The sequence below is a fragment of the Prionailurus bengalensis genome, chromosome B3, assembly GCF_016509475.1.
Source record: "Prionailurus bengalensis isolate Pbe53 chromosome B3, Fcat_Pben_1.1_paternal_pri, whole genome shotgun sequence".
NCBI lineage: Eukaryota > Metazoa > Chordata > Mammalia > Carnivora > Felidae > Prionailurus > Prionailurus bengalensis.
The window spans coordinates 138,617,805-138,641,366 of NC_057355.1; the positions used below are offsets into that span (position 1 = coordinate 138,617,805).

A 23,562-nucleotide genomic window follows, 5' to 3' on the forward strand; every position below is an offset into this window, starting at 1 on the left:
GTTACATGGCTGACCAGGGCTTAGCAGAGATTTATTAAAACGAACTAAACTAGGGGCACCTGGGTGACTCAGTCAGTTAAGCACCTGACTCTTGACTTCAGTTCAGGTCACGACCTCGCGGTTCACGAGATCGAGCCCTGCGTCAGGCTCTGCGCTGACTGCACAGCCCGCTTGGGATTCTCTCTCTCCCTCTGCCCCTCCTCTGCGTGCTCTCTCTCAAAATAAACAAATAAACGCTTAAAATAAGGAAGTACAATGGGCTAAACTCAGCTGAGTTGTTAAGGAAGAGTTCAGTGGGTGTCTAGATTAGCTGGGACGGCCCATCTGGATTCCCTTGGGGGCAAGGACACAGCCAGTGCCACAGTGGTACATGGTGTTTTGTGAATCGGGACCGCTTTCTCCAGGGGTCATATTTCCTTCAGCCTCTCTCGTCCCAGCCCCAGCCTCTGACCCCAGCAGTGGGGGAGATCCAAGGGTTAGATTTGCTGAAGCCTGGCGGTGACCTTAACTCACACAGACATGGTAAGTTTCAGCCAGTTCCAAACTCTGCCTACAGCTTAAGAGCTCGGGGCTAATAAAAGCCCTGGTGTCTAGTATTTCCAAATTTCGCGAGGGCCTAGGAAAACTGAATTACAAAAACGGTGACAGTCACCACCATTTGCTGAGCGTTGACTGTTGTCGCAGGCACAAGACTGCACACTCCACATCGTCTATTTGCTCTTGACACAACTCTGAAGCGTGGGTAAGAGTTTCATTTCACTGCGGGCACCTCGCACAGACGTGTATCAGAGACGTTAAGTAAGCAGCTCAAGGTCACACAGCTTCAAGCGGCAGAACTGCCGTTTCCAGCCCATGGAATTCCTGCTTCTAAAGCACCCTGGGAAGTGAGCTGTGGTGCAGGGACAGACAGGACACAGGCACGCAGAAAGGGAATGGAACCAAAGGCGTGGCCTCGGACTAGCTCTTCGGAGCTGCACAAAATGGGGCCTGGGTTGCAGCCAGGGGTTGTAAGGGACCCAAGAGCCAGAAGCGTGTATCACAGAGAGCTGTGGTTTGACCCCAGCTCTCTACTTGGTAGCCGTGATCCTGGGGAGGCCCGCAGGTTTCCTCGACCATCTGTATTCTCATCTACAACACGAGGATCGTGACACAAAGCCACGTCTGGACGTAGGGGGCAGTCAGCCCAGATGCATGCAGGCCGCTTACCTGACCAGCCTCCAGCTCAACGTGCAGCCCTGTCCCCCCGTGGCTTGGCTCTTCATGCTAATTTGGTTCTGGCTAGTACCTCCCATTACCCCAAATTCTGTGTTTGCTCACTTGTCGACTCTTTGGGCTATGAGAGCGAAGCCGTACGAGGTCAGGGACCTCATCCATCCAGCTTACTGCTGAGTCGCCCTGAGCGAGCCCAGTAAATTACCAAGGATTTCAATAAAGGTCTATCGTCACATTGTTGCTGTCACTATTACCATCTCAAGGTTGGGCACGGGGTGGGTGGAGGTTCAATGGAGCCACGCTAACTTCTGAAAGGTCTGATTCTGTTCCAAGTATAGTCTGGGATTCTGAAAATAAGAAGGCATGCCTTTTTTTTTTTTTTTTTTTAAAGAAGACATGCTTTTGAAATGTCATTGTCCTCCATATTTTTCCACATTCGGATAAAATCTGGTAAACCGCTAGAATGTTCCATACGACGGCTAACGTATCAGGCGGCCAACCCACATCACAAGGGAACATCTTTTACAGTCTTAGCAAAGTTTGGTTTGGGAAGACGTTGGCAAGAGGGACGGCTGCCCAACTTCCCATCCCGCTTCTGAGTGTAAATCATTTACAGTGATTTGTAGTCAGGTAAGCAGCTGACTCCGGGTTTCAGCTCAGGTCGCGATCTCACGGTTTGTGGGTTCAAGCCCTGAGTCGGACTCTCTGCTGATGGTGTGCGGTGTGGAACCTGCTTGGGATTCTGTCTCCCTCTCTCTCTGCCCCTCCCCTGCTCACACGTGCTCTCTCTCTCTCTCTCTCTCTCAAAAATAAAATAAACCTTTAAAACTAATTACAAAAATAAATGTAAAGCATCTTATCCATGATTCTGAAATTAAAATGTGCCAAGGCAACACTTGAGGGGCTTGAGACCCAGTTTTGACTATTGCTGCTCATTTAACCAGCGCTTTGTCTGACGGCCGGCGGGTGGAAATTGTTTCTGAATTAAAGGTAAGGAAACAAACATACAGCTTCCAACTCTGGGAAATGTTCCAGGAACTGTGCCACGTAAGTCACGATGGACTGCTCGTCTGGCGTGTCGACCATGATGTCTGTTAAGAGAGAAGCAGGAGTTAGTAGGACGATCAACACGTGATTTTTTTTTTAACATTTATTTAGTTTTGAGACAGAGAGAGACAGAGCATGAACGGGGGAGGGGCTAAACAGGATCGAGGGACACTTGTCGCTGAAGAGTCCTGCAGACCATTGAGGTTTTTTTCCTCTTTATTTTATGCTTGAGAAATTTACGCCCAGGGAGGATGAATCATTCGGCTAAAGTCTCACATCCGGCTGATGAAGAGAAGGGGCGGGATGTGGAACCCAGGATTCCTCATTCCCAAGGCTGTCCATTATTCCCTGCGGTCTGAATTCCCCCACTGGGAGCAGCCAACTCTCAGCTGGCCCCATCTGCGAGTCTGGTGAGCCATGACCCTTACTCACTGCTGCAGGGAGTCCCAAATCCGCCCAACTCATGTGGAAATCAATCTGACAGACAGCCAAGCGCCTTGGAAAGGCATGTACTTTCCAACTCCGGTATTCCGCGGATGGGATCTGGGCCCGAAGGAAATAATCTTGAGATGCACACTGAGCTCTATTCAGTAAGAGGCCTGCCGCATGTTGTATAGAAACGTGACTCTTTTCGAAACGACCTCAATGTCCACCAGTGGTAGACCTAAGTAAATTTGGGGACGTCCACTAGAAGGACCGTTGTGCAGCCATTAAAAAGACATAACAGGGGCGCCTGGGTGGCGCAGTCGGTTAAGCGTCCGACTTCAGCCAGGTCACGATCTTGCGGTCTGTGAGTTCTAGCCCCGCGTTGGGCTCTGGGCTGATGGCTCAGAGCCTGGAGCCTGTTTCCGATTCTGTGTCTCCCTCTCTCTCTGCCCCTCCCCCGTTCATGCTCTGTCTCTCTCTGTCCCAAAATTAAATAAAAAACGTTGAAAAAAAAAAAAATTAAAAAAAAAAAGACATAACAAAGGGGCGCCTGGGTGGCGCAGTCGGTTAAGCGTCCGACTTCAGCCAGGTCACGATCTCGCGGTCCGGGAGTTCGAGCCCCGCGTCGGGCTCTGGGCTGATGGCTCAGAGCCTGGAGCCTGTTTCGGATTCTGTGTCTCCCTCTCTCTCTGCCCCTCCCCCGTTCATGCTCTGTCTCTCTCTGTCCCAAAAATAAAATAAAACGTTGAAAAAAAAATTTTTTTTAAAAATAAAAATAAAAATAATTTAAAAAAATACATAACAAAGACATGATAGCAACGGGCAAAGGGCTTATGTCATAATTAACGACTTAATTCATTAATTAATCAATTTACTCAATGGTGAGTAGAAACAAGTAAGCTACAAATACGTGATGGGGATGACGAGTACACTTATCATGGTGACCACGGAGCAACGTATAGAGTTGTGGAACCCCTATACGGCACTCCTAAAACGAAGACAACACCGTGTGTTAACTCTACTGGAATTAAAATTTTAAAAATTTAGTAAAAAGTCGTAGATGCACAACTACAGCTGACTCTTGAGCAGCACGGGTTTGAATTGTGTGGGTCCGCTTACGTGCATTTTTTGGGATCAGTTCAGTACAGTCCCGTAAATGTATTTTCTCCTCCTCATGATTTTCTTAGTAACGTTTCCTTTTCTCTAGCTTATGTGTATAACACGTATCACATAGAGAACGTGTGTTAGTTAACTGTTCACGCTATTGGTATTCCTTCCAGTCAACAGTAGGCTATTAGAAACTAAATTTCTGGGGGGCCAGATGTTATACGTGGATTTTCTTTTTTTTAATGTTTATTTATTTTTGAGAGAGAGAGAGAGAGAGAGCACGTGTGAGTGGAGGAGGGGAAGAGAGACAGAGACAGAGGATTCGAGGCGGGCTCTGTGCTGACAGCAGCGAGGCTGACGGGGGGCTTGAACTCACGATCTGCGAGATCATGACCTGAGCTGGAGGCAGAGGCTCCATCGACTGAACTACCCAAGTCCGCTATACATGCATGTTAAACCGTGGGCAGGGGGCAGTCAGCACCCCTATCACCCGTGTCGTTTAAGGGTCAACTATATACATATACTGAACGATCTCAACTCTGTAAAAAAGACTATAACGAGATGCATCGAAAAATACTGAGGGGTGGAAGTACAGGAAACATAACAATGTCTTCATTCGATTTTCCTGTCTTTTCCCAATTTTTCTCCACGGACGGCGTGTGTTGCAGCTGTAATACAAGTAATTCAAAAGACAGAAAGAGAAAGGGAGGGAACCAGAGTCACCTTCTGGCTCCAGGAGCCTGGGAATGTGAAGGGCCTCGTGCGCCACGCGGAAGGCCTTCTCCAGGTTTTCCCGCATGGAGTCTTCCAGAGCCTGCTTCATGTCAACCAGGCTGGGGTCGATGGCCTTGATCACGGCCAGGAAAGCCATCCCACTTCTCCAGCTGCCCGCGAAGTCCTGCACCGCCACGCCATACCTGAAGGAGAGGGGCCGCGGTGGCCGCGACGCAGGTCAGGAGGTGAATCCCCTGAGAGGTCACACGCGGCAGCCTCGAGGGTCCTCCGAGCGGGGCCAGGAGCTGCGGGCTCGCCAGGGGCGCCTCAGGCCCTGAGTCCCGGGACAGCTGTACGCAGCACTCCCCCTCGGTTCCCAGAGACACAGAACAGAAAGGTGTACGTTACCCACACCAGCAAAACGGGACCTTGTGTTCCCAGATTCGCAGACACGTAAGGAGCAATTCCACACGCTGCTCACTCTTCGGTGGCAGGCAAACCAGCAAATAAGGGTGTGCGATAAAAGTGGAGCCGGAAAGGCCCAAGTTCACCTCCCGGCCGTCCCGCCCCCGCCCCGCGTGTTCCCAGCGCCATGGCCTCGGGCCAGTCACCTCGCTCTGGCCCTCAGACTCCTCCGTTGTAACACGGGGACCCCGTCTGGCTGCGACCGCTTGGCAGCTGTTGTGGCAAAGCGTTAGATCTTACCCGTCAGAACGGCCATGGCACGAGGTCAACCTCACGTGTGACGCGGGGTAGCACACGGAAGCCACCAACGATCCCATGTCACAGAACTAACGTCAACAACTTAAAAGTGAGGGACAAAGAGAGACAATCCTGCCGGGCGCCAACTTCCTTTGAATCTATCCTGAGACCCCGCCCATCTTCCAACGGTGGCCACTGAACTCTCTTAGAAAAAATATGTGTATTTAGCAATCAGCTGGGATTCCTAAGAAGCTGTAAGAGAGGTACAGAGCTCTCCTCTACCGTCCATCTGGCCTCCCTCGGGGCACCTCACATCACCAAGTGCAACATCAAAGGCAGGACGCTGACGGTGCTACGAGCCATTGAGCCACAGGCCTTGTCTGGATCGGTCCAGCGTCACTCCCACGGGGGTGGTATATAACCCAGGCCACTTTGTCAAGGACAGACCCTGTGGCCGCCACCGCCACGACGGAGATCCAGGACTGGTCCGTCACCCCCACGGAACACGTCCTCTCCTTGACGGTCACCCTACCTCCTGGCAACGAGCCCTCTTCGGGTTGATTTATTTTTAAGCCTCATCTAACAGATGTTTACGTTAATCAACCCTTCCATGCTTGACCCCTCAGTCAAAACCCAAGGATCCAACTGTCTTCTTTTTCTTTTTTCTTTCATGGTTTATTTCCGTATACACCCGGGAGAGAGGACCCGACGAGTGAGGGAGTGCTTATTAAGTGCTGGTAAAGCACAAGGCGCTTTCGCGAGCTGCCTCCGCGTCGTCCTAACTGTCCTGCAAGGCAGGCAGTGATAAGTGGCCATCTCGCAGACGTGGCTGTGATGCACCAGGAAGGCCCCCGGTCTGTGCGTGGCAGGGCCGGGGGGCCCCAGGTCGGGTGTGGCTCTCCCCGCGCGTGGCCTAGCTTTCCAGCTGTCCCCGCCACTGCCCAGGGTCCCAGGGTCCTGGGGGCTGTCGACTGGCTGCGTAAGACCCTGATACAGCACTGCTGAGAGCCCCGGCCTGCTGGTGCGGGGGTCACAGCATGTCACAGCCTTCACTGTTATTAGAGTTTAGTAGGTACAGACTCTGAAAGTCACCCCGAAGCTTAACAACGAATATGTACGTGTTATGAGGATCCAAGAGCCCTTCCCACTTTGGGATTAAATGGGGGCAAAGCCCTTTCGATCTCGTGTTCAAATCCCCCTGTCACTTTTCTGCAAACCAAACGTTCTGCGAAGACATCTCTGGGAGTGCAGAAACTGAAAATGCACAGCGCTCCCGGCTCTCGGAGTCTGTATGAAGTGACAGGCACATAACCTAATACATGCTAGTGCCCCCAACCTCTGCCCTCTCCCAGGGGGACCCCCCCCCTTCCCTCTGCCTGACAACAGCATGGAGGGGGGGAGGGAGTGACGGCTTACTTCCTCGTCTTCCTCTGCACCCACGCCAGCAGGGTCCTGATAGCCTTCCTCTGATCTTTCACAGATATGGCCACGCTCCTCTCCGCGGTGGGCGTGGGTGGGAAGGAAGAGTCTGAGTCTGTGCCCCCCGAGCCAGGTGACAGGCTGGAAGACGGCGAGTTTCTGCTGAGATTGCCCGTGAGCTCCTTAATCTGGAAAGAAAATGGCATTTCAGACCCCCCGAGACAGACTTAGCGCAAATCCTCGTCTGACCCCGGGCCACGGGGAGCCTGGCTGGAGGGACCAGCGCACGTGCAACTGGGTCTCCGCGTGGGCAGAAGATGCTTCCGGTTTTATGTGACTCGTGGTGCCTACCGACACCTCATAGGAAAGCTCACCTCTTTCTGGAATCTCTCTCTTTGGTGCTTTGGCCACGCACACACACCAGTCTTCCTGACCAGATTCCACCTACCCCTTTCCTCTCCTGCCTATCGGTCTCAGAATGCATGATGCTGCTTCAAGGCCCATGCCTATGTGCATCCTGGTCCCGCTGTCTGGATGTCCCTTCCCTCCATCACCAAATCCCCGGCTACTCAAAACGTAGCTCCTAACATGCGGCTCTTGTGAGAAATGCGGAGTCCCAGGCCCTGCCCCTGCCCCACAGCATCGGAAGCTGCATGTCAACACCACTCCCAAGGAACCCGTACGCACAGCAAAGTCCGCGAACTCGTCTAACGCACGCCTGCTTGTCCTTCAAAACCCGGCTCTGATGTCACTTCCTCCAGGAAGTCTTCCTCACTCCCCTCCCTACTCTGGGACAGTCGCCCCTGCTGAACATTCTTACAGCACTCTGCTCATAGCTTGATTACAACCTGCACCACGGAGTTCTATGCTATGGGACTGCCCTCTGTGATCCCAGAGAGTCAGGAGGGCAGGACTTTGTGTGTGCAGAGCCTGACACACAGGAGAAACTCAACAGACATTTACCGAATGAGTGGACGGATGGATATCTGGGCCGGAGTTAAGGCCTTGCCTTTTCACACAGCAGGTTTCCAGAATCTATACAAGAGTTTAATAACAAACATTGGCCGCTGAAGCCTGTGTATAACACGGTACGGTTGACAGAGGGCTTTCCCACAGAGCTGACCACTGCTCCCATTTCACAGATATGGAAACTGAGGCTCGGAGAGACAGCCTTCGGCGTGTTAAGTTCAAGGCTCCCATAGAACTGAGTCTGCTGTCCCTGAACCTTGTTTGCACACATTCCCCTCAGCAACACAAGCAAGGAGACCAAAGCTCGAGCGAATCACCTTCCGGCAGGTCATTTTTACTCCTAGGAGGGCAGCTAAATAAGGAGCCATGATTTTCTATTTCAGAAGAGGGCATTTCAGAAGCTGAAACATCAGCTTACTCTCTCCTATTCCGGGATAAAAACTCGTCAGCACAGAGCCCGACGCGGGGCTCGGACTCACAGACCGCAAGATCACGACCTGAGCCAAAGTCTGACCGTCAACTGACTGAGCCACCCAGGCGCCCTGAGACTTGGGCAGTTTTAAACGCCACCTTCAAACTCCAGCCACAGATCCTGTGCTTCCCTATAGAGTCTGCGTCTCCAAACAGAGGCTGGAGTTGGCCAAGGACAGAGAGCACACCACAGACGCCTCTTCCTCCTGCTTTCAGTCCGGCTCTTTAATCACATCTGCCACGCACGCGTCGGTTTAGGAAAGTAACTCCAAGTTCGATTTTTGATCACAAGCATTTCCCAGTTTTTGTGACACTTCAGAACAAAATTATTTTCTGAAGCAAATATTTAACTCTTTAAGTCCCAAGAGGACGGCTAGACTCTTCTGGAGAACAGAGCTCGCACCACTGTTACAATCACAGGGACTCTGGCAGCCGGGTCTCTCTGGTTCTTTCTCAAGAAACGGAGAAGTCAAAATATATCAGGAGCAGGATCTCCCAGCCTCCCTCGATCTGGCCCCGCTCTGTTCTGTTGGCACTAAGCGGGCTCCAGGAGATCATTACCGCGCGTTACGGAGAGGAAATTACTTTACCTGGAAGAAGAGAATTATGTTCCATATCAGCCCAAGAACCAAAGAGGGGTTGCCGTCTGCTATTTCCGCTGCATCGATGCTAACCAGTTTGACCTGGGGAGAAGCAATTTATGAGCTTAACACGGGGTGTAACCTGTTGTTTTCCGATGCCCTCGTGGACCTGTTTCTCCTTCTCGTCTGTATCGTTCAGTGCTGCCCGAGGCCACCTCTGGGACCCCAGCGTGCAAAGCGAACGTGATTGTATTTAATAAACACGTGTAATGCGTTTACCACGCGCAGACCCTAGCCTCGGCTCCTTGTAAGGATGAACCCGGTTCAGCCCACAAGAAGCCCACAACGCAGGTGCTTCTCTTATCCCTCCATCTCAGGGGAGGAAGTTTCACAGAGGCCACGTGTAATGTGGCTGGGACACACAGCCAGGAAAGGTCTGAGTCGCTCTTTTCAGGGAGGGCTGGGCACGTGTCCACCGGGTCTGTCTGTATGCTACCCTAACAACACCAAACCTCCACATTCAACGCATTTTTGGACAAACGCACAACACCAACATCAGCCATCGTGGACCGCGATGGATAATTCTCCATTGCTCATTACAAATAGCGTATTGGGATAAGGCTTCTACCCCGAACTTCTGCATCGTTCCAAAATATCCCGGTTAAAATGCATCTATTATAGGGGCGCCTGGGTGGCTCAGTCGGCTAAGCGTCCGACTTCGGCTCAGGTCATGATCTCCCAGTTCGTGAGTTCGAGCCCCGCGTCAGGCTCCGGGCTGACAGCTCGGAGCCTGGAGCCAGCTTCAAATTCTATGTCTCCCTCTCTCTCTGCTCCTCCCCTGCTCACGCTCGGTCTCTCTCTCCTTCAAAAATAAATAAAAACATTAAAAAAAATGCATCTATTATAGAAACCCTCAGGGGATTACCTATTTATTTAACTACGTCCTGACCATAGGATGATGCTTTGGTGAATCCCGAAGGCGCTAGTTCTCAAACTATGCTCCCCGGGCCAGGGGTAACAGCACTGCCTGGGATTTGGTTAGATGGCAAATTCTCTCCTAGTCCTACTGAATCAGGAAGTCCCAGAGTAGGGCCCAGGCACCTGCATTTGAACCTGCATTTGATTTTTTTTTTTTAGTATGAAATTTATTGTCCAATTGGTTTCCATACGACACTCCGTGCTCATCCCAAGAGGTGCCCTCCTCCATGCCCATCACCCACCCTCCCCTCCCTCCCACCCCCCATCCACCCTCAGTTTATTCTCAGGTTTTTTTTTTAATTTTGTTTTAAAGTTTATTTATTTTTGAGACAGAGAGAGACAGAGCATGAACGGGGGAGGGGCAGAGAGAGAGGGAGACACAGAATCTGAAACAGGCTCCAGGCTCTGAGCTGTCAGCACAGAGCCTGACGTAGGGCTCGAACTCACGGACCGTGAGATCATGACCTGAGCCGAAGTCAGACGCTTAACCGACCAAGCCACCCAGGCACCCCTATTCTCAGTTTTTAAGAGTCTCTTATGGTCTGGCTCCCTCCCTCTCTAACTTTTTTTCCTTCCCCTCCCCCATGATCTTCTGTTAAGTTTCTCAGGATCCACATGAGTGAAACCATATGGTGTCTGTCTTTCTCTGTATGGCTTATTTCACTCAGCATCACCCTCTCCAGTTCCATCCACGTTGCGACAAGAGGCCATATTTCAGTCTTCCTCGTTGCCAAGTAGTATTCCATTGTATATATAAACCACATTCCTTATCCATTCATCCGTGGATGGACATTTAGGCTCTTCCCATAATTTACCGCATTCACCATTGCACCAAGAATCATAAAATACCTAGGAATAAACCTAACCAAAGATGTAAAAGATCTGTATGCTGAAAACAATAGAAAGCTTATGAAGGAAATTGAAGAAGACACAAAGAAATGGAAAAACATGCCGTGCTCGTGGATCGGAAGAATAAATATCGTTAAAATGGCAATACTACCCAAAGCTATCTACACATTCAATGCAATCCCAATCAAAATTGCACCAGCATTCTTCTCGAAGCTAGAACAAGCAATCCTAAAGTTTGTATGGAACCACAAAAGACCCTGATTCTGATATACACGCTCAGGTTCAAGGGCCTCTGGCCACGTCATCATTTTCTCCTGCAAACAGAATCTGAGTACACAGATCAGGCGTGTGCACACTTCTTCTGTAAAGGGCTGGGGAACACACGCTTAAGAGCTCGCGGGCCACTGCAGCCTTTATCACGCTTGCTGCTTCTTCCTTCACAAGTCCTTCACAAAAGCGAGAAACCATTCTTTGGTGGGGAGAGAGGAGAATTCAGAGTAAGTCAGGGTATGCTCTCAAACCCACCCTGCGAAATTCTGCCAGCAGATTCCGGGAAGCAAGCACGGGGACAGCGTCTTGCACAAATACTCCTTTCTTCCTTTCCCTCAGGACTTTTACAAACGTTCCACACCACTCTCCGATCCTATCAGCTCGCCAGGGACTTCTGACAACCCCGATCAGCAGGGCTGGGCTTTCCTAGGCAGGGGGTAGAGACTCCCGAGCTCCCTGGCTGAGGTCTGTCTCGCAGAGAGTTTATAACTCGGGCAGCGGGAATTCATCACCGGCAGGCCGGGGCGAGTTGTCAATATCGCGAATAACACGGCTGATCAAATTCAGGTCCAGCGTTTCCTCCGCACACGTCAGAGGTGTCCCACGTGAACGTCACTGTCCCATGTGATGACTCATACGCGGCCTGCTGTCTCCTGACCCCCAGGCTCTGACAGCCCCCTCCATTCGGTGGCTCACTGCACTCTTCCAATGTGGGGCGATCAAAGCGCTCGACGTGATTGTCCCGGACTTCGCTCCTACTGGGAGGAAGCCACGCGTGGCCCTCGGAGCTGAGCTTCGGGGGAAACGTTCCGAAGTGAGGAAATGACAGAGCTGCCGTGTAGGCAGACACTGAGTAGGACGGTGGGCCAGCCCCCGGCGGGTGACAGAGGCCAGGCTTTCCTGAGCTAGCTGTGGGCTTCCCCAGGGCCACACCCGGGCGGGTGCCAGTCCTGCCCGCACTGCCCGCCGCCCTAACCTGCCGGCCACCGGTTTCCGCCCCTAAGGGCTCACTGCTGCCCTGTGTGCCCCTGGTGTGACAGCACACGCAGCATCCTGTCCACGGGAGGCCTCTTCCACCAGGCTCAAAGCTCCTTAAACATGCAGATGTGCTTCTAACGCAGTTATGTGTCCCCAACGTGGAGCACACCCCCGGCCCCGCAGAAGACACTTGCTCAATGTGTCCTGAAGGGCCGTTGGAAGCAAGCCCACCATCTACACGGGTGGTTCTGACAGATGCAGTGGGAGAGTGCTGCCCACATTCTAGGCCCATCAAGACGAGGCGGCTGATAGGGCAGGGAAGCCCTTAGGGGTTGACCAGCCGGAAGAGCGAGGACCACCCCCGGCAGCTGTTCCAAGGTCCTACGTTGTCACAGAAACAAAGCTCCTTGGGATGGAGGGGAGGCGCTGCTTAGAAGAGCCATGCCCAGAGCCCCCTCCCCACAGCAGAGGTGCAGGGGGCAGGGAGGCGGTCAGAGCAGGTGCTAACAGAGCCCTCGTCCCGGGCCGAGGCGCTTGGCTGAAGACGATCCGGCCGGACACCCTCAACCCTCAACGATGCTCGGAGGCGCGCTGTGGTTTCTCACTTCCATTTTACAGATGAGGGAACCAAGGCTCGGGGAGTCTGCCTAATTCTCCCAGGTTGGAAGTAGCAGCCCCATGAGCTCGGAGGAGGCCAAGGTGAGGCCAACTCCACAGACAGGCCAGCCGTTTTCACAAATACGTGATGTGCTTTTTTTTTTTTTTTTTGCAACAGCTTTATTGAGCTGCAACTCACGTTCCCTTCACCCATTTAAGACACAGCGGTCAATAGTTTTCAGCATATTCACAGAGGTACGCGCCCACCGCCACAATTTCAGAACATCTTCATCACCTCCATAAGCGACCCCCTACCCTTTAACTATCACCCCCGCCAGTCCCTAAGCAGGCACAACTCTATTTTCTGAGTCCAGATTTCCCACTGCCGGACTCTTCACAGGAATGGAATCAAAGAATAAGTGGTCCTTTGTGTCTGGCTTCCTTCACTCGACGTTAATATTTTCAAGATTCAGCCATGCAGGAGCCCGTGTCAGCACCCCATCCTTTTTAACGGCTGAGTAATATTCCACGACATTGACAGACGCCATATTGTTCACCCACTCATCCACCGATGGACACCTGGGTTGCCTCCACCTTTTGGCTACCGTGAACGATGCTGCTACGAACTGCACAATGCTCTTTGGCTGCCACCGTCGGAACGCCCTCCTGCGTCTGGGGCTTTCCCCACAGTATGGGAGACGGTGCCCACCTCCTTCTTCAAAAGCCGGAAGTGCTTTCTCTCCCCCATGGCAGCAGCGGGGGTGTGCGTGGGATCCAGGCACGGCAGCCCAGGCCTTCGAATCTGAATGTGTGACGCCGAGAGCTCCTTCCCGGGCGGGGGCAGTGACGTTCTTCTCCCAGAGGCAGCGGGGACAACGGCAGTGGCTGTGCGCTGGGGGGAGGCGGGTCTGCAGCGGTCCTGGCACCGTGACTTCCTGGGCCCCTTCCCCGACTCCGCAGTCTATTAGGGCATTCTGTGCACTACTGGGCAGCCTTTTAACAAATTCCTTTTCTGCTGACGTCAGCCAAGGTCAGCTGCTGTTGCTCACCATCAGGAACCCCAAGTGGATCACGCCTGCTGAAGTCTTATTGCACGTGCCGATGCATCGGGCAAGCCGAGAGGGCCTTTTACCCGGGTTAACAGGTGAAACTTAACGAAAGAGGAGTTCTGGAAATTTCTCCCTAGACCATCCCTGCTTGCTTGTGAAGGACACGAAACAGAGCCGAAAGCACAGAGAGAACCAATTTAAATCTAGAGAGTTCTATCCAAGAAAGAAGACATGTTGGGATTCTCCCCCCGTCTCCTTTAGCCCGGCTTTGCTCCTGCTTCTCAGATAGTCTGTGTTCTAAGAGAGAGTCGCCCAAGGTGGCGTGCCCACGGTCCTACTATTCAAAGGGATAAAGAAGCAAACGTCAGCTGCTAAGGGCCAGTGACCAGTCGGTGCCCTGGGCCGCCCTTTCCAGGCTGGGCATCCGTCCGAGTCGGCGTCTAGGTGATCAGAGAGGGGCGGGCAGGGAGGCCAGGACCATCTCTCCAGCTGAAGGATTACCTGAGTGAGTCCCGTCAGGTTGAAACTTAGTTTCATTCTGCCATTTTCGCAGGGTCCCCCTTTCACCCTTTCTCCCGCGACCGGCACTGAACTTCAAATTATGTCCCTTTCGTCCCAAGAAAAGCATGTGTGTTTCGAATACTTACATTGCTATCTTCCAAAAACTTAAGTGCTTTCGCTATGTTGTTCAACCGGAAAATACGATGGGATGAGGACTTGTACTCATGCAGCTGCAACACAGAACAGAGCAAAGGAGAAGTGAGCCCCACGAGACTCTCAATGCCCGGTGGTGCTGGGGGGGTGGCGGTGTGCCTTTCTTTGTCTTTACCGTGTTCGCATTAATCTCAAGAGACAGTTAGGGGCTCGCAGCTGAAATCCAGCTTATTTATGGTTCTGGGGACTTAACTCACTTGAGTCTGTGCGGGAAGGGGGTGCCCAGGCAGGTTAAGCAGGGGACAGATTTGTCAAATTTTTCTCTCTGACCCGGCTCCTGGCTTTGACATTCCTCCTTCTCTGGAGACCTCCAGGGATGTGTTCTCCTCACTGCTCTGACGGTTTTGTCAGGCAGGGAGCATCGGCCGGGGCGTCCCCGCAGCTGCTAAATCACCCGGCAGGTCCCTCCTAGAGGCGGCAGATGTTTCAGTTTTCCGGCCGAGAGCTTTGTGGACACTTATCCCAGGTCAGAGAGAGAAACAGACAGACAGAGACAGCCAGGCAGAGACAGACAGACAGGCAGAGATACTGAGACAGAGAAACAGAGATGGAGACACAGCGAGAGAGAGACAGAGACAGAGACAGAGAGAGAGGGGAGAAATGCAGACAGAAACAGAGAGATGGAGAGAGACAAGAGGCAGACACACCCAGAGACAGAAAGCCAGGCAGGCAGAGACAGAGAGAAGAGAGAGAAATACAGAAACAGGTGGAGAGAGAGATAGATGAGACAGAGAGAGACAGACAGGCAGAGAGAGAGGAGAGAGAAATACAGACAGAAACAGAGGGGTGGAGAGAGAGACAGACAAGAGAGACAGAGAGAGAGACAGGCAGACAGAGGGAGATAGAGGAGAGAGAACTATAGACAGAAACAGAAAGATAGAAAGAGACAGAGAGCTAGGAGGCAAATACAGAGAGGAAGAGAGCTGCTTGCAGAAGCTAAAATTTTAACAACAGCAGCTGAATATCCCAAGGAAACTCTGCCACCCTGAAGCTCACCGAAGCACCTCCAGACGGCTGGCCGACATTACAAGGCAAACCAGTTGGGACCAGCTGCACCAGCTGTGAGCTGCCAGCCAAGCTCATGGGTAAGCAGAGGCCTATTCTCAGCCGGGCTCCAGAACCGAAGGCCCCCAACACAGGCCCAGCAAGGACATGGCATCTGTCAGCCAGTGGCCCGGCAGCAAAGTGGGAGCTTGTGTCGCTGGGAACACAGAGCAAGGAACTGGATACGCTTTCTCAGGGAGCTCTGTGGGGACTGTGCTGTTGGCTCATTGCGGGACCTGCTGAGACACCAACACAGTTTTTACCTCCATGAGTCCACCCTTGGTGAGAGTTCACGACGTGACTCTGCACAGCCCCCCGGAGCTGCTAACAGGTGTCTCCCGTTTTGCTTTTGGGAGGGTGAAGACAGGAAGAGTTAAGGGGTGTGATGAGAGTCTAGCTACATTAGATCTGAAAACAGGAGGGGCTCTTGACTTCAAGCCTGTAGATAGAACTGGATCTGGGCAGCGGGCTGGTAGAGTTGGGACCCGCATTAGCCACAATTGGCTCACGGATGCCACGTCAAACGCTAGACTCTACAGAAGGGTTTCTCGACATCACCACCACTGGCATTTGGGCCGGGTCATGTGCCCTCTCCGTGGACATCTGGCAGTAGTATCTAGTGACATTTTTGGCTGTCACACCTGGGGGTGCTCCTGGCACCCAGGGGGTAGAGACCACGAATGCAGTGCCCAGGACTGCAAATGTCGGACCCAAAATGTCAACAGCATTGAGGCTGAGCACCCCCGCTCGGGGAATGGGAGAGAGATAACCAACCCACACCCAGCAGACATAAGCGACATGGACATGTATGGTGAGGGTCCCAAATGCAATGAACCTCAAGACGGGCTGGTTCAATTCAATGTGGCTTATACAGCGGCCCCTCCTTACTCGTGTTTTCACTTTCACCAGTCTGTCACCCGCGGTCAACCGCGGCCCGGAAGCAGATGATCCTCCTTCCGACGAGTGGTCAGAGGGTCAACAGTGGCCTCATGCTATGTCACAGAGCCCACGTCACTCACCTCATCACATGGGCCTTTTATCACCTCCCATTGTCACAAGAAGGGCGAGTACAGTACGTTGAGAGAGACCATATTCAAATAGCTTTTATTACAGTGAATTGGTGTAATTCTTCTAATTTATTATTGTTAATCTCTTCATGTGCCTAATTTAATTTTTTTCAATGTTTCTTTATTTTTGAGAGAGAGAGAGAGAGACAGTGTAAGCAGGGGAGGGGCAGAGAGAGAGAGGGAGACACAGAATGTGAAGCAGGCTCCAGGCTCCGAGCTGTCAGCACAGAGCCCGACGTGGGACTCGAACCCACCGACCGTGAGATCATGACCTGAGCCGAAGTCTGCCACTTAACCAACTGAGCCCCCCAGGTGCTTCTTAATGTGCCTAATTTATAAATTGAACTTAATCAGAGGGATGTATGTATAGGAAAAAACAGTATATATGGGGCTTAGTACTGTCCGCAGTTTCAGGCATCCACTGGGGGTCGTGGAATGTATCCTCTGCAGATAAGGGGAATGATTACACTACTGAGAAGGTTCTAGAAGCCAGCAGTTGTAATGGAATTCAGTTGGTAAGACGACTTTCTCCTCAATCTTCCGGATCCTTCCTATCCTTCATGTTAATATAATGGCTGAAGAGCTAAAGTTTAACGATCTAGTTCCAATCTTTACCCTTCAAAGACTTACAGAAAACACTGGGCATTTATTTATTTACTTACTAAAGTATATTTACTTAAAAAAAAAAAAGGAAGACACTGCTTCGTTACACATGATTGTATCACTCTTGGTCACTGGGAAAGGAATGTCACCCTTCCTAAGTTTCTTGTCACAGGACCATGCATGGCCAGGTGGGTGCACCTACGTACAGTTCTGTGCTGCAAAGAAACCTTGATCAGTGTTTGCCTTCGCCTTTTATTTCTCCCTGACCCTTTCGTGACATACGTACCAGATTCCGCCCGGACAGGACTTCTAACAAAGCCATTAGGATTTTGCCATCTTGGATATCAATGAATAAATCTTTAACTTCTAGGGGTGGGTCGCACTGTGGAAGAAGGGGGGGAGGAAGCTGATTAGTGACCCGTATAATCCCCAAAACTGTTCCCAAGCTTCAATTCTCCCCCCAAGAGAAGACGTCCGGACCTCCAGATCCGTCTGCGGGCAGCCCCTGGGGGCGAGAGGGTGCCGGCAAATCAAGGAGGAAACTCAGCACCAGAGCGCAGCTCAAACAAGTGACCTGGAGGGCGTTGGGACCCTGAGATCTGAGACCCCCCCCCCAAGGGCCATTGTATCCACGCTTCTCTTTAAGGGGAGAAGGAAATGGCATGTCTTGATGACAGGCCTCCAAAGAATAAAATAATGCCAGTAAGACTCACGTGAAATTACCTGGTGTAAGCCCTTCGCTTTAGATTTGGGGACACTGAGGCTCAAAGAGGCTAGGTGACATGCCCAGTGTTTGGGCAAATCGGCTCTTTGTACAGTCAGTCCTGTTTCTTCATCGGGACTCACTGGCTGCGGACAGGCGGTGCCCAGATCCCCACCACGATGGCATGACCCTGGGTCAGTGACCCTCTGGGCCTCGGTACAGACGTCAGTAGGGCTCCCCCTCCCACGCCCCCCCATCTCCAATACTGCTTCGTCTCTGTATGTGCATCTTCCTGAGGTGCCAGCTGACACGTCAAAATTCAGTCTAACTCCAGAGGTGGTGGGACCCTCGGCAGAGGAAGCCAGGAAGGTCGCTAGCGTGTGTGACTCAGCTGGGGGCAGTGGGGGCCGGGTTGACAGACTGCTGGCCTCCCGAGTGGCTGGACGGTTGGCAGGGGGGGAACCCTTCGTCCCCACCAAATGTGTAGGCCTGCTCAGAAGTCAAAGGTTGGGAGGCTGATTTATCTGTAGATGTTCTTGTCTATTTATATGTTTAGATACAAAAATAATACATTCTTACGGATCAAACTAACTAAAATCATACTAAAAAGTTAATCAGTATTTTTATTTTAATTTTAGAGATAGAGGTGGGGGGAGAGGGTCAGAGGAGAGAGAGAGAGAGAGAGAGAGAGAGAGAGAGAGAGAGAGAATCTTAAGCAGGCTCCACGCTCAGCACAGAGCCCAACACGTGGCTGGATCCCATGACCCTGGGATCATGACCTGAGCTGAAATCAAGAGTGGGACGCTCAATCGACTGAGCCACCCAGGAGCCCCTTAAAAAGTTCATCAGCATTCTGAATGCCACTGTCTCTGTTCCTCCACAAAACTGGCTTCTTAAGTAAACCAATGTTATCTCAGGACGAACTTCTTACCTGCTCCACTGAGAAGCAAGGGAGTCAGACACACCTGAGTTCAAGTCCAGGATCTACCCTCAACAGGGACTCGGGCATCTTCCTGACCCTCCCTGGGCCTTAGAGGCCTGTTGTGCAAGATCTCAGAGCACAGGGGCTAAAATGAAACGAGATCCTGTAGGGACAGTGCCTGGCACAGCTCCTGCCTTCCCAGACGAATGAGTCAGGAAAACCAGCGTGTTAAGTGGCTTCTTTCCCGCAGAGTCTCGGGGTGTTCTCTGCAATGAGGCATTTCATCCAGGGGGTGCATGTCTCATGGCTATAAGTGGGAAAAAGGAGATGATCCTTGGCTGGAACCCCTCCACAGGGAACGGCCCTGAATCTCCCTCTCTCCGCCCCACTGGCTTCTCTTTCTGGGTTTACCGGGTTCGCCCAAGTTCCGGCCTCTCGCTGGGGGCAGAGGCAACTGTGCTCACATGAACTGGAGCGTGAAGGGGGCCTGGGTGGGAAAAGCCGGAGAGGTCCACTGTCTAGGGGAACTGGCACCATGCTGTGTCCACCAAGAGTCTGGCTGGACGTGTGGCCTGGAGCTCCCGGGGCTGCCTGGAACTTGCCGGTCAGACGCTCCAGCACCGGGATTTGCAAATGTGTTTCCTGGAACCCTAGACTTTACTGGAGCAGCTTCAGGGTCCCCTGTGGGGACCGAGGGGTGCCGAGAAAGAGTCTGACCCGCTGCACCCCCTTCGATCAGAGAGGCTCAGTTCTTACTGGCCTTTCTTTAGGGTTCCGAGTAACACTTTGCTTGAAGAAAGGTTCCTGTTGACTGAACCAGCTTGATAATACCTCCTTCAATGCAGTATGATTAGAACTTACTGTACAGAATCTCAGGGAACGGGGGTTCCAGAAATGTGTATTTTTTTAATGTTTATTTAATTTTTGAGAGAGAGAGAGAGAGAGAGAGAGAGAGTGAGAGCAGGAGAGGGGAAGAGAGAGAGGGAGACACAGAATCCGAAGCAGGCTCCAGGCTCCGAGCTGTCAGCACAGAGCCTGACACAGGGCTCGAACTCATGAACCGCGAGATCATGACCTGAGCCGAGGTCGGACGCTCAACCGACTGAGCCACCCAGGCGCCCCAGAAATGTGTATTTTTAATAAGCCCCACCCCCAGCATGATTCTCTGTTTCCCTTTTGGTAGTGGGGTTTTTGGCACCATTAGAACAACTGGGCAGGGCCCTCGCTCTCTGTGCTCCTGGGTACATGAATGAGGTGTTCACACAGGAGACACGATCTCTGTAACCGGCCAGAGACCCAGGGGTGAGGGAAGTCTCAGAAACATGGAGGAGTTTTGGTCTGGGCACCTTTTCCCTCCCGGGAAGGCTTCCTTCCCGTGACAGCTTTGGACAATTCCTGTTTTTGGTTTTTGTTTTTTGTTTTTTTATTTTAAATTAAAAAAATTTTTTTTTATTAAGGAAGGTGGCATTTCCTTATCCCTTATACGAGCCCCTTGACCCCCAGTTTGTCCAAATACAGGGCGATTCCTCCCACAGGTGCACAGAAGAGGGACTTGCTTCAAGGGCAACAGCGACTTTGAACCAAGAGGCAAATTATTTTCTTTGCAAACTCCCACAGATCCTCGGGCACATTCCACACGGAACATGACGGCGTCGGGTTACGGAGACTCTCACGGAAATGTTATTCCTGCTAATGCGAGGCAGAAAACGTGACGCCCGCACAGAACACCCCCTGATAGATGGACTAACAAAATTTCCAGTTACCAGCCCCGGCCGTGGCCAAGCCTTGCTTTTGAGTTGAATCTGGAAGGTAATTTCCACTGACAGTGTCTGTAAGAGCCTCGGCGGCAGCAAATGGGGCCTTGGCCAGAGTCCATCCTGCGAGATGGCAGAAGGAGAAATTGAATCTGTTCCAGCGAAAACACTGCTCGGGCCCCAAACGTTCCACGGGCTTCATGAGATCGGTATGGCCGAGTAAACAGCACCCCCAGGGCTTTCTTCATGATCTAACTCCTTCGGTAAATTAAGGAATTTTTCCAGAAGCCCGAGACTCAGTAAATATTTCTAACGGCCTTCAAATTGCAGTTAAACCCAACTCCCCGAGGGGTTCCCGGGTTTCCTTTACATGAAAGGTTGGCCTTGAAAGTCTCAAGGTTGGAAACATGGCTGTTAATTTTGCCCTGTTTATTAGGCATCGGTTTCAGGTGCTATCTGATTTATCCTCAGAGCGGGGCTACCCACCTGCCCCGGAAAAGGGACAGGAGCGTGGCCACGGAGGCAGTCCCCGATAGGAGGATGCTCACAGAGGCTCGCCGAGGGCGGTGAGTGAGTGCGTGGGTATTTGGGGCCTTACCCGCTGTCCTTTTCTGTATTTATTTTTCAATAAGAAAGAAAGAAAGAAAGAGAAAAAAATAAAGAAAGAAAAAGAAAGAAAGAAAGAGAGAAAGAAAGAGAAAGAAAAAAAGAAAGAGAAAGAAAGAGAGAAAGAACAAAAGAGAGAAAGAAAAAAAGAAAGAAAGAAAAAGAAATATGCCATAGCCACACTCCACCCGCCAGGAGGAATTTCCAGCTATCCTGACGCACATCAGGCATTAATTTAGGAGTTCGGCGAACTCAGATCGGGGGAACGGGTTTCCTTTTTTTCCAAAAATAACACTTCGCTTTAGGAGCACTGCCGAAAAGGTACCAATAGTCAAAACAAGTGGCAAATGATTTACGGTGCTTCGTCCCAAGGAGGTCGGGAGTCCTCCTGGGTCAAGGGGAACCCATCGTCTAGGTGCCGAGTAGAGGTGTGGGTGGTCAAGGGCTGCTCGGGAAATATTACGGGTCTAAAGGTAAACTACACGAATTAGAATTTTGGTCAAGCGCCGCGCTTCCGAGAAGCCACCGTTCTTTTCTCGGGGATCTAATCATTTCAGCGATTTCCTCCATGAACTTTTCTTTGGGGTTACCTCCACGGGCAGTCAATACTTGCTCTTGTACCTTTCAGGTGGAGAGAAGAAAATCCACACGCCTAACCTCACTGAGAACGCTACCAGCTCTACAAGGAGAGGAGGCGACGGGGCTGCGTTTATTTGGAGAAGCAGATCGTGGAGTTTAAGAAGAAATGACAGGAGTGAAATGAATCCTGAAAAATCAGCTGTCTCATGAAGAGAAAAAGAATCCCTCCTTCCCCAGCCGGGGGATGAGGGTCGTCATGGGGATAGAAGGAGATGTGTGCTGCACTAAGCGGGGGGGGCCTGATGCACCAAACGGGGCAGGTCACACTGTTGATCGAAAGCAACATTATGTGATTAACCAGGGGATCTGGCTTTGTTACAAGGTGTCGAGTCCTTGCATACATCAATCCGGACACCTACAAATGGCTCTGAGAATCCCCTGCCATCCCCCCAGTACGGGAAGCCCAGCCCTGTCCCCACCCCAGTCCCTGTGTCCAGGAAAGCCCTTGGGGTGTTCAGTAATAGATGTCTTCTAACATTTGTTCATTGATTCCTATTTAAAGAGAGACCCTCTCCTTCCCCAACTGGGCTGACAACCCCATGATGGCAGAACCACGTTCCCAGCACTGAGCTTGACACTTGGTGGTTAAAGGTACTCAAGCAGACGTTTCAACGAACGGGCGCGGAAAGCGACAGCCGGGCATACAGAGCCACCCTTTCCCCTGCTCCCCGCACTACGGGGCTGTGCGCTTGGTCGCGGATGAATCTGTCACTTAACAAAAAGCCACGCGCCCCGCTTACCTTCTCTAGATGGAGATTTACCCATCGAGTAAAGGTTCTCTTCTGCACATTTTCCCTCTCAACTGAAAACAAAGAAAAGCCATTAGCTGGGTATAAAGAACTGTGTGCAAAACGCTTGAAACCCTGCTCATCCCCAGCCCAACCCCACAGCATCTTCACTAGAATAAATAACCATGAATTCAGGGGCGCCTGGGTGGCTCAGTCAATCATCTGACTTCGGCTCAGGTCTCGATCTCACGGTTTGTGAGTTCGAGCCCCGCCTTGGGCTCTGTGCTGACGGCTCAGAGCCTGGAGCCTGCTTCTTCGGATTCTGTGGCTCCCTCTCTCTCTCTCTCTCTCTCTCTGCCCCTTCCCTGCTCACATTCCGTCTGTTCTGTCTGTCTGTCTCTCTCTCAAAAATAAACATTCCAACAATGGTTTTTAAATAGCCATGAATTCGGGCACACGGAACAAAACTGTCACACAATTAGTAAGGTTACTCGCATTTTACAGATTAAGAAACGGAGGATTAAATAGCTTAAATACAGCCAAGTTGGGACCCGGACCTGGATCCTGTGTGTGGCATTGGCCGGCTGGCTGCCCAGGACCCGGACCCTGGGTAAGGGGGCTAGCTAGCGCCTAGGTCTGGGTGCTCGGCCGGACACAGAAGCAGCCTCCGCAGCCCAGGCTGCTAGGCCACTCGGGAAGCTTCCTTGAAATGTCTGAGCCAGATGACTCCTGAATCACTCAGCTCTGGATTTCAACATTTTGGAAGAACGCGTCGCATATGCTTAAAACCATTTCACGTTTCTTCAGCAATAAGAAAATGGGAGGCAATTTATCTCCCGGGGAAGAAAAGGGGCTACGGTTTTCTGTAATGGCTATGGTTCTTTTTTCCTCTCGGCCTCATTATTAGGTAGATAGCGGCGCCCATAAATCAAATTTTAATATTGTGGCTTTCAATCTTTTTAATTGAAGATCCGGCAGACAGTACTTAGGCGCGTAACTGCTTTTCTCTCGTTTTTCCTCCTTTGCTGTAAGAAAAGGTCACTTAGCAAGTCGGTGTAAGGACTCAAGAGCTAATCCCAGTAAACTGTGTTTCGTGGGTAGAAGAGGAAGAAGAGAAAAGAGGTGGGTAGAAACGGGGTTGCGGGGGGGGGGGGAGCATTTGCTGAGGGCCATGAGCTACAGAGTCTCGGAGCTTTCCAGAAGACTGGAGAGTGCCCTGCCCCCAGCCCCACTTGAGACCTTTCTGCCTGTGTATCATTGGCTATGGCGTGGCTGTTCCAGAGCTCAGCGGCCGTCCCTCGGTTGATGGCACTTAGCTCTTTCCACTTTCTCACTGTTACGGGCCGTGGTGCAGCCAGCACGACTGCACAAGTGCCCTGCTGCCCGGTTCTTTGTGCACAAGCAGACGAATCT

The 23,562-nt window shown here is 51.7% G+C and overlaps 1 protein-coding gene across 5 annotated transcripts in view; it reads right to left on the minus strand.

Annotated features, from left to right (window-relative positions):
• Window positions 1-23,562, minus strand: part of CLMN (calmin) — a 111,588-nt gene that overhangs the window by 14,765 nt on the left and 73,261 nt on the right. For all 5 annotated transcript variants that reach the window (XM_043556952.1, XM_043556951.1, XM_043556955.1 and 2 more), the window contains exons 2-8: window positions 22,162-22,223; window positions 17,084-17,179; window positions 14,017-14,100; window positions 8,658-8,750; window positions 6,625-6,815; window positions 4,516-4,709; window positions 2,221-2,303 (exon numbers count right to left, since the gene is read on the minus strand). In XM_043556952.1, coding sequence (XP_043412887.1) covers window positions 2,221-2,303; window positions 4,516-4,709; window positions 6,625-6,815; window positions 8,658-8,750; window positions 14,017-14,100; window positions 17,084-17,179; window positions 22,162-22,223 — 803 coding nt within the window. The remainder of the gene's footprint in view (window positions 1-2,220; window positions 2,304-4,515; window positions 4,710-6,624; window positions 6,816-8,657; window positions 8,751-14,016; window positions 14,101-17,083; window positions 17,180-22,161; window positions 22,224-23,562) is intronic.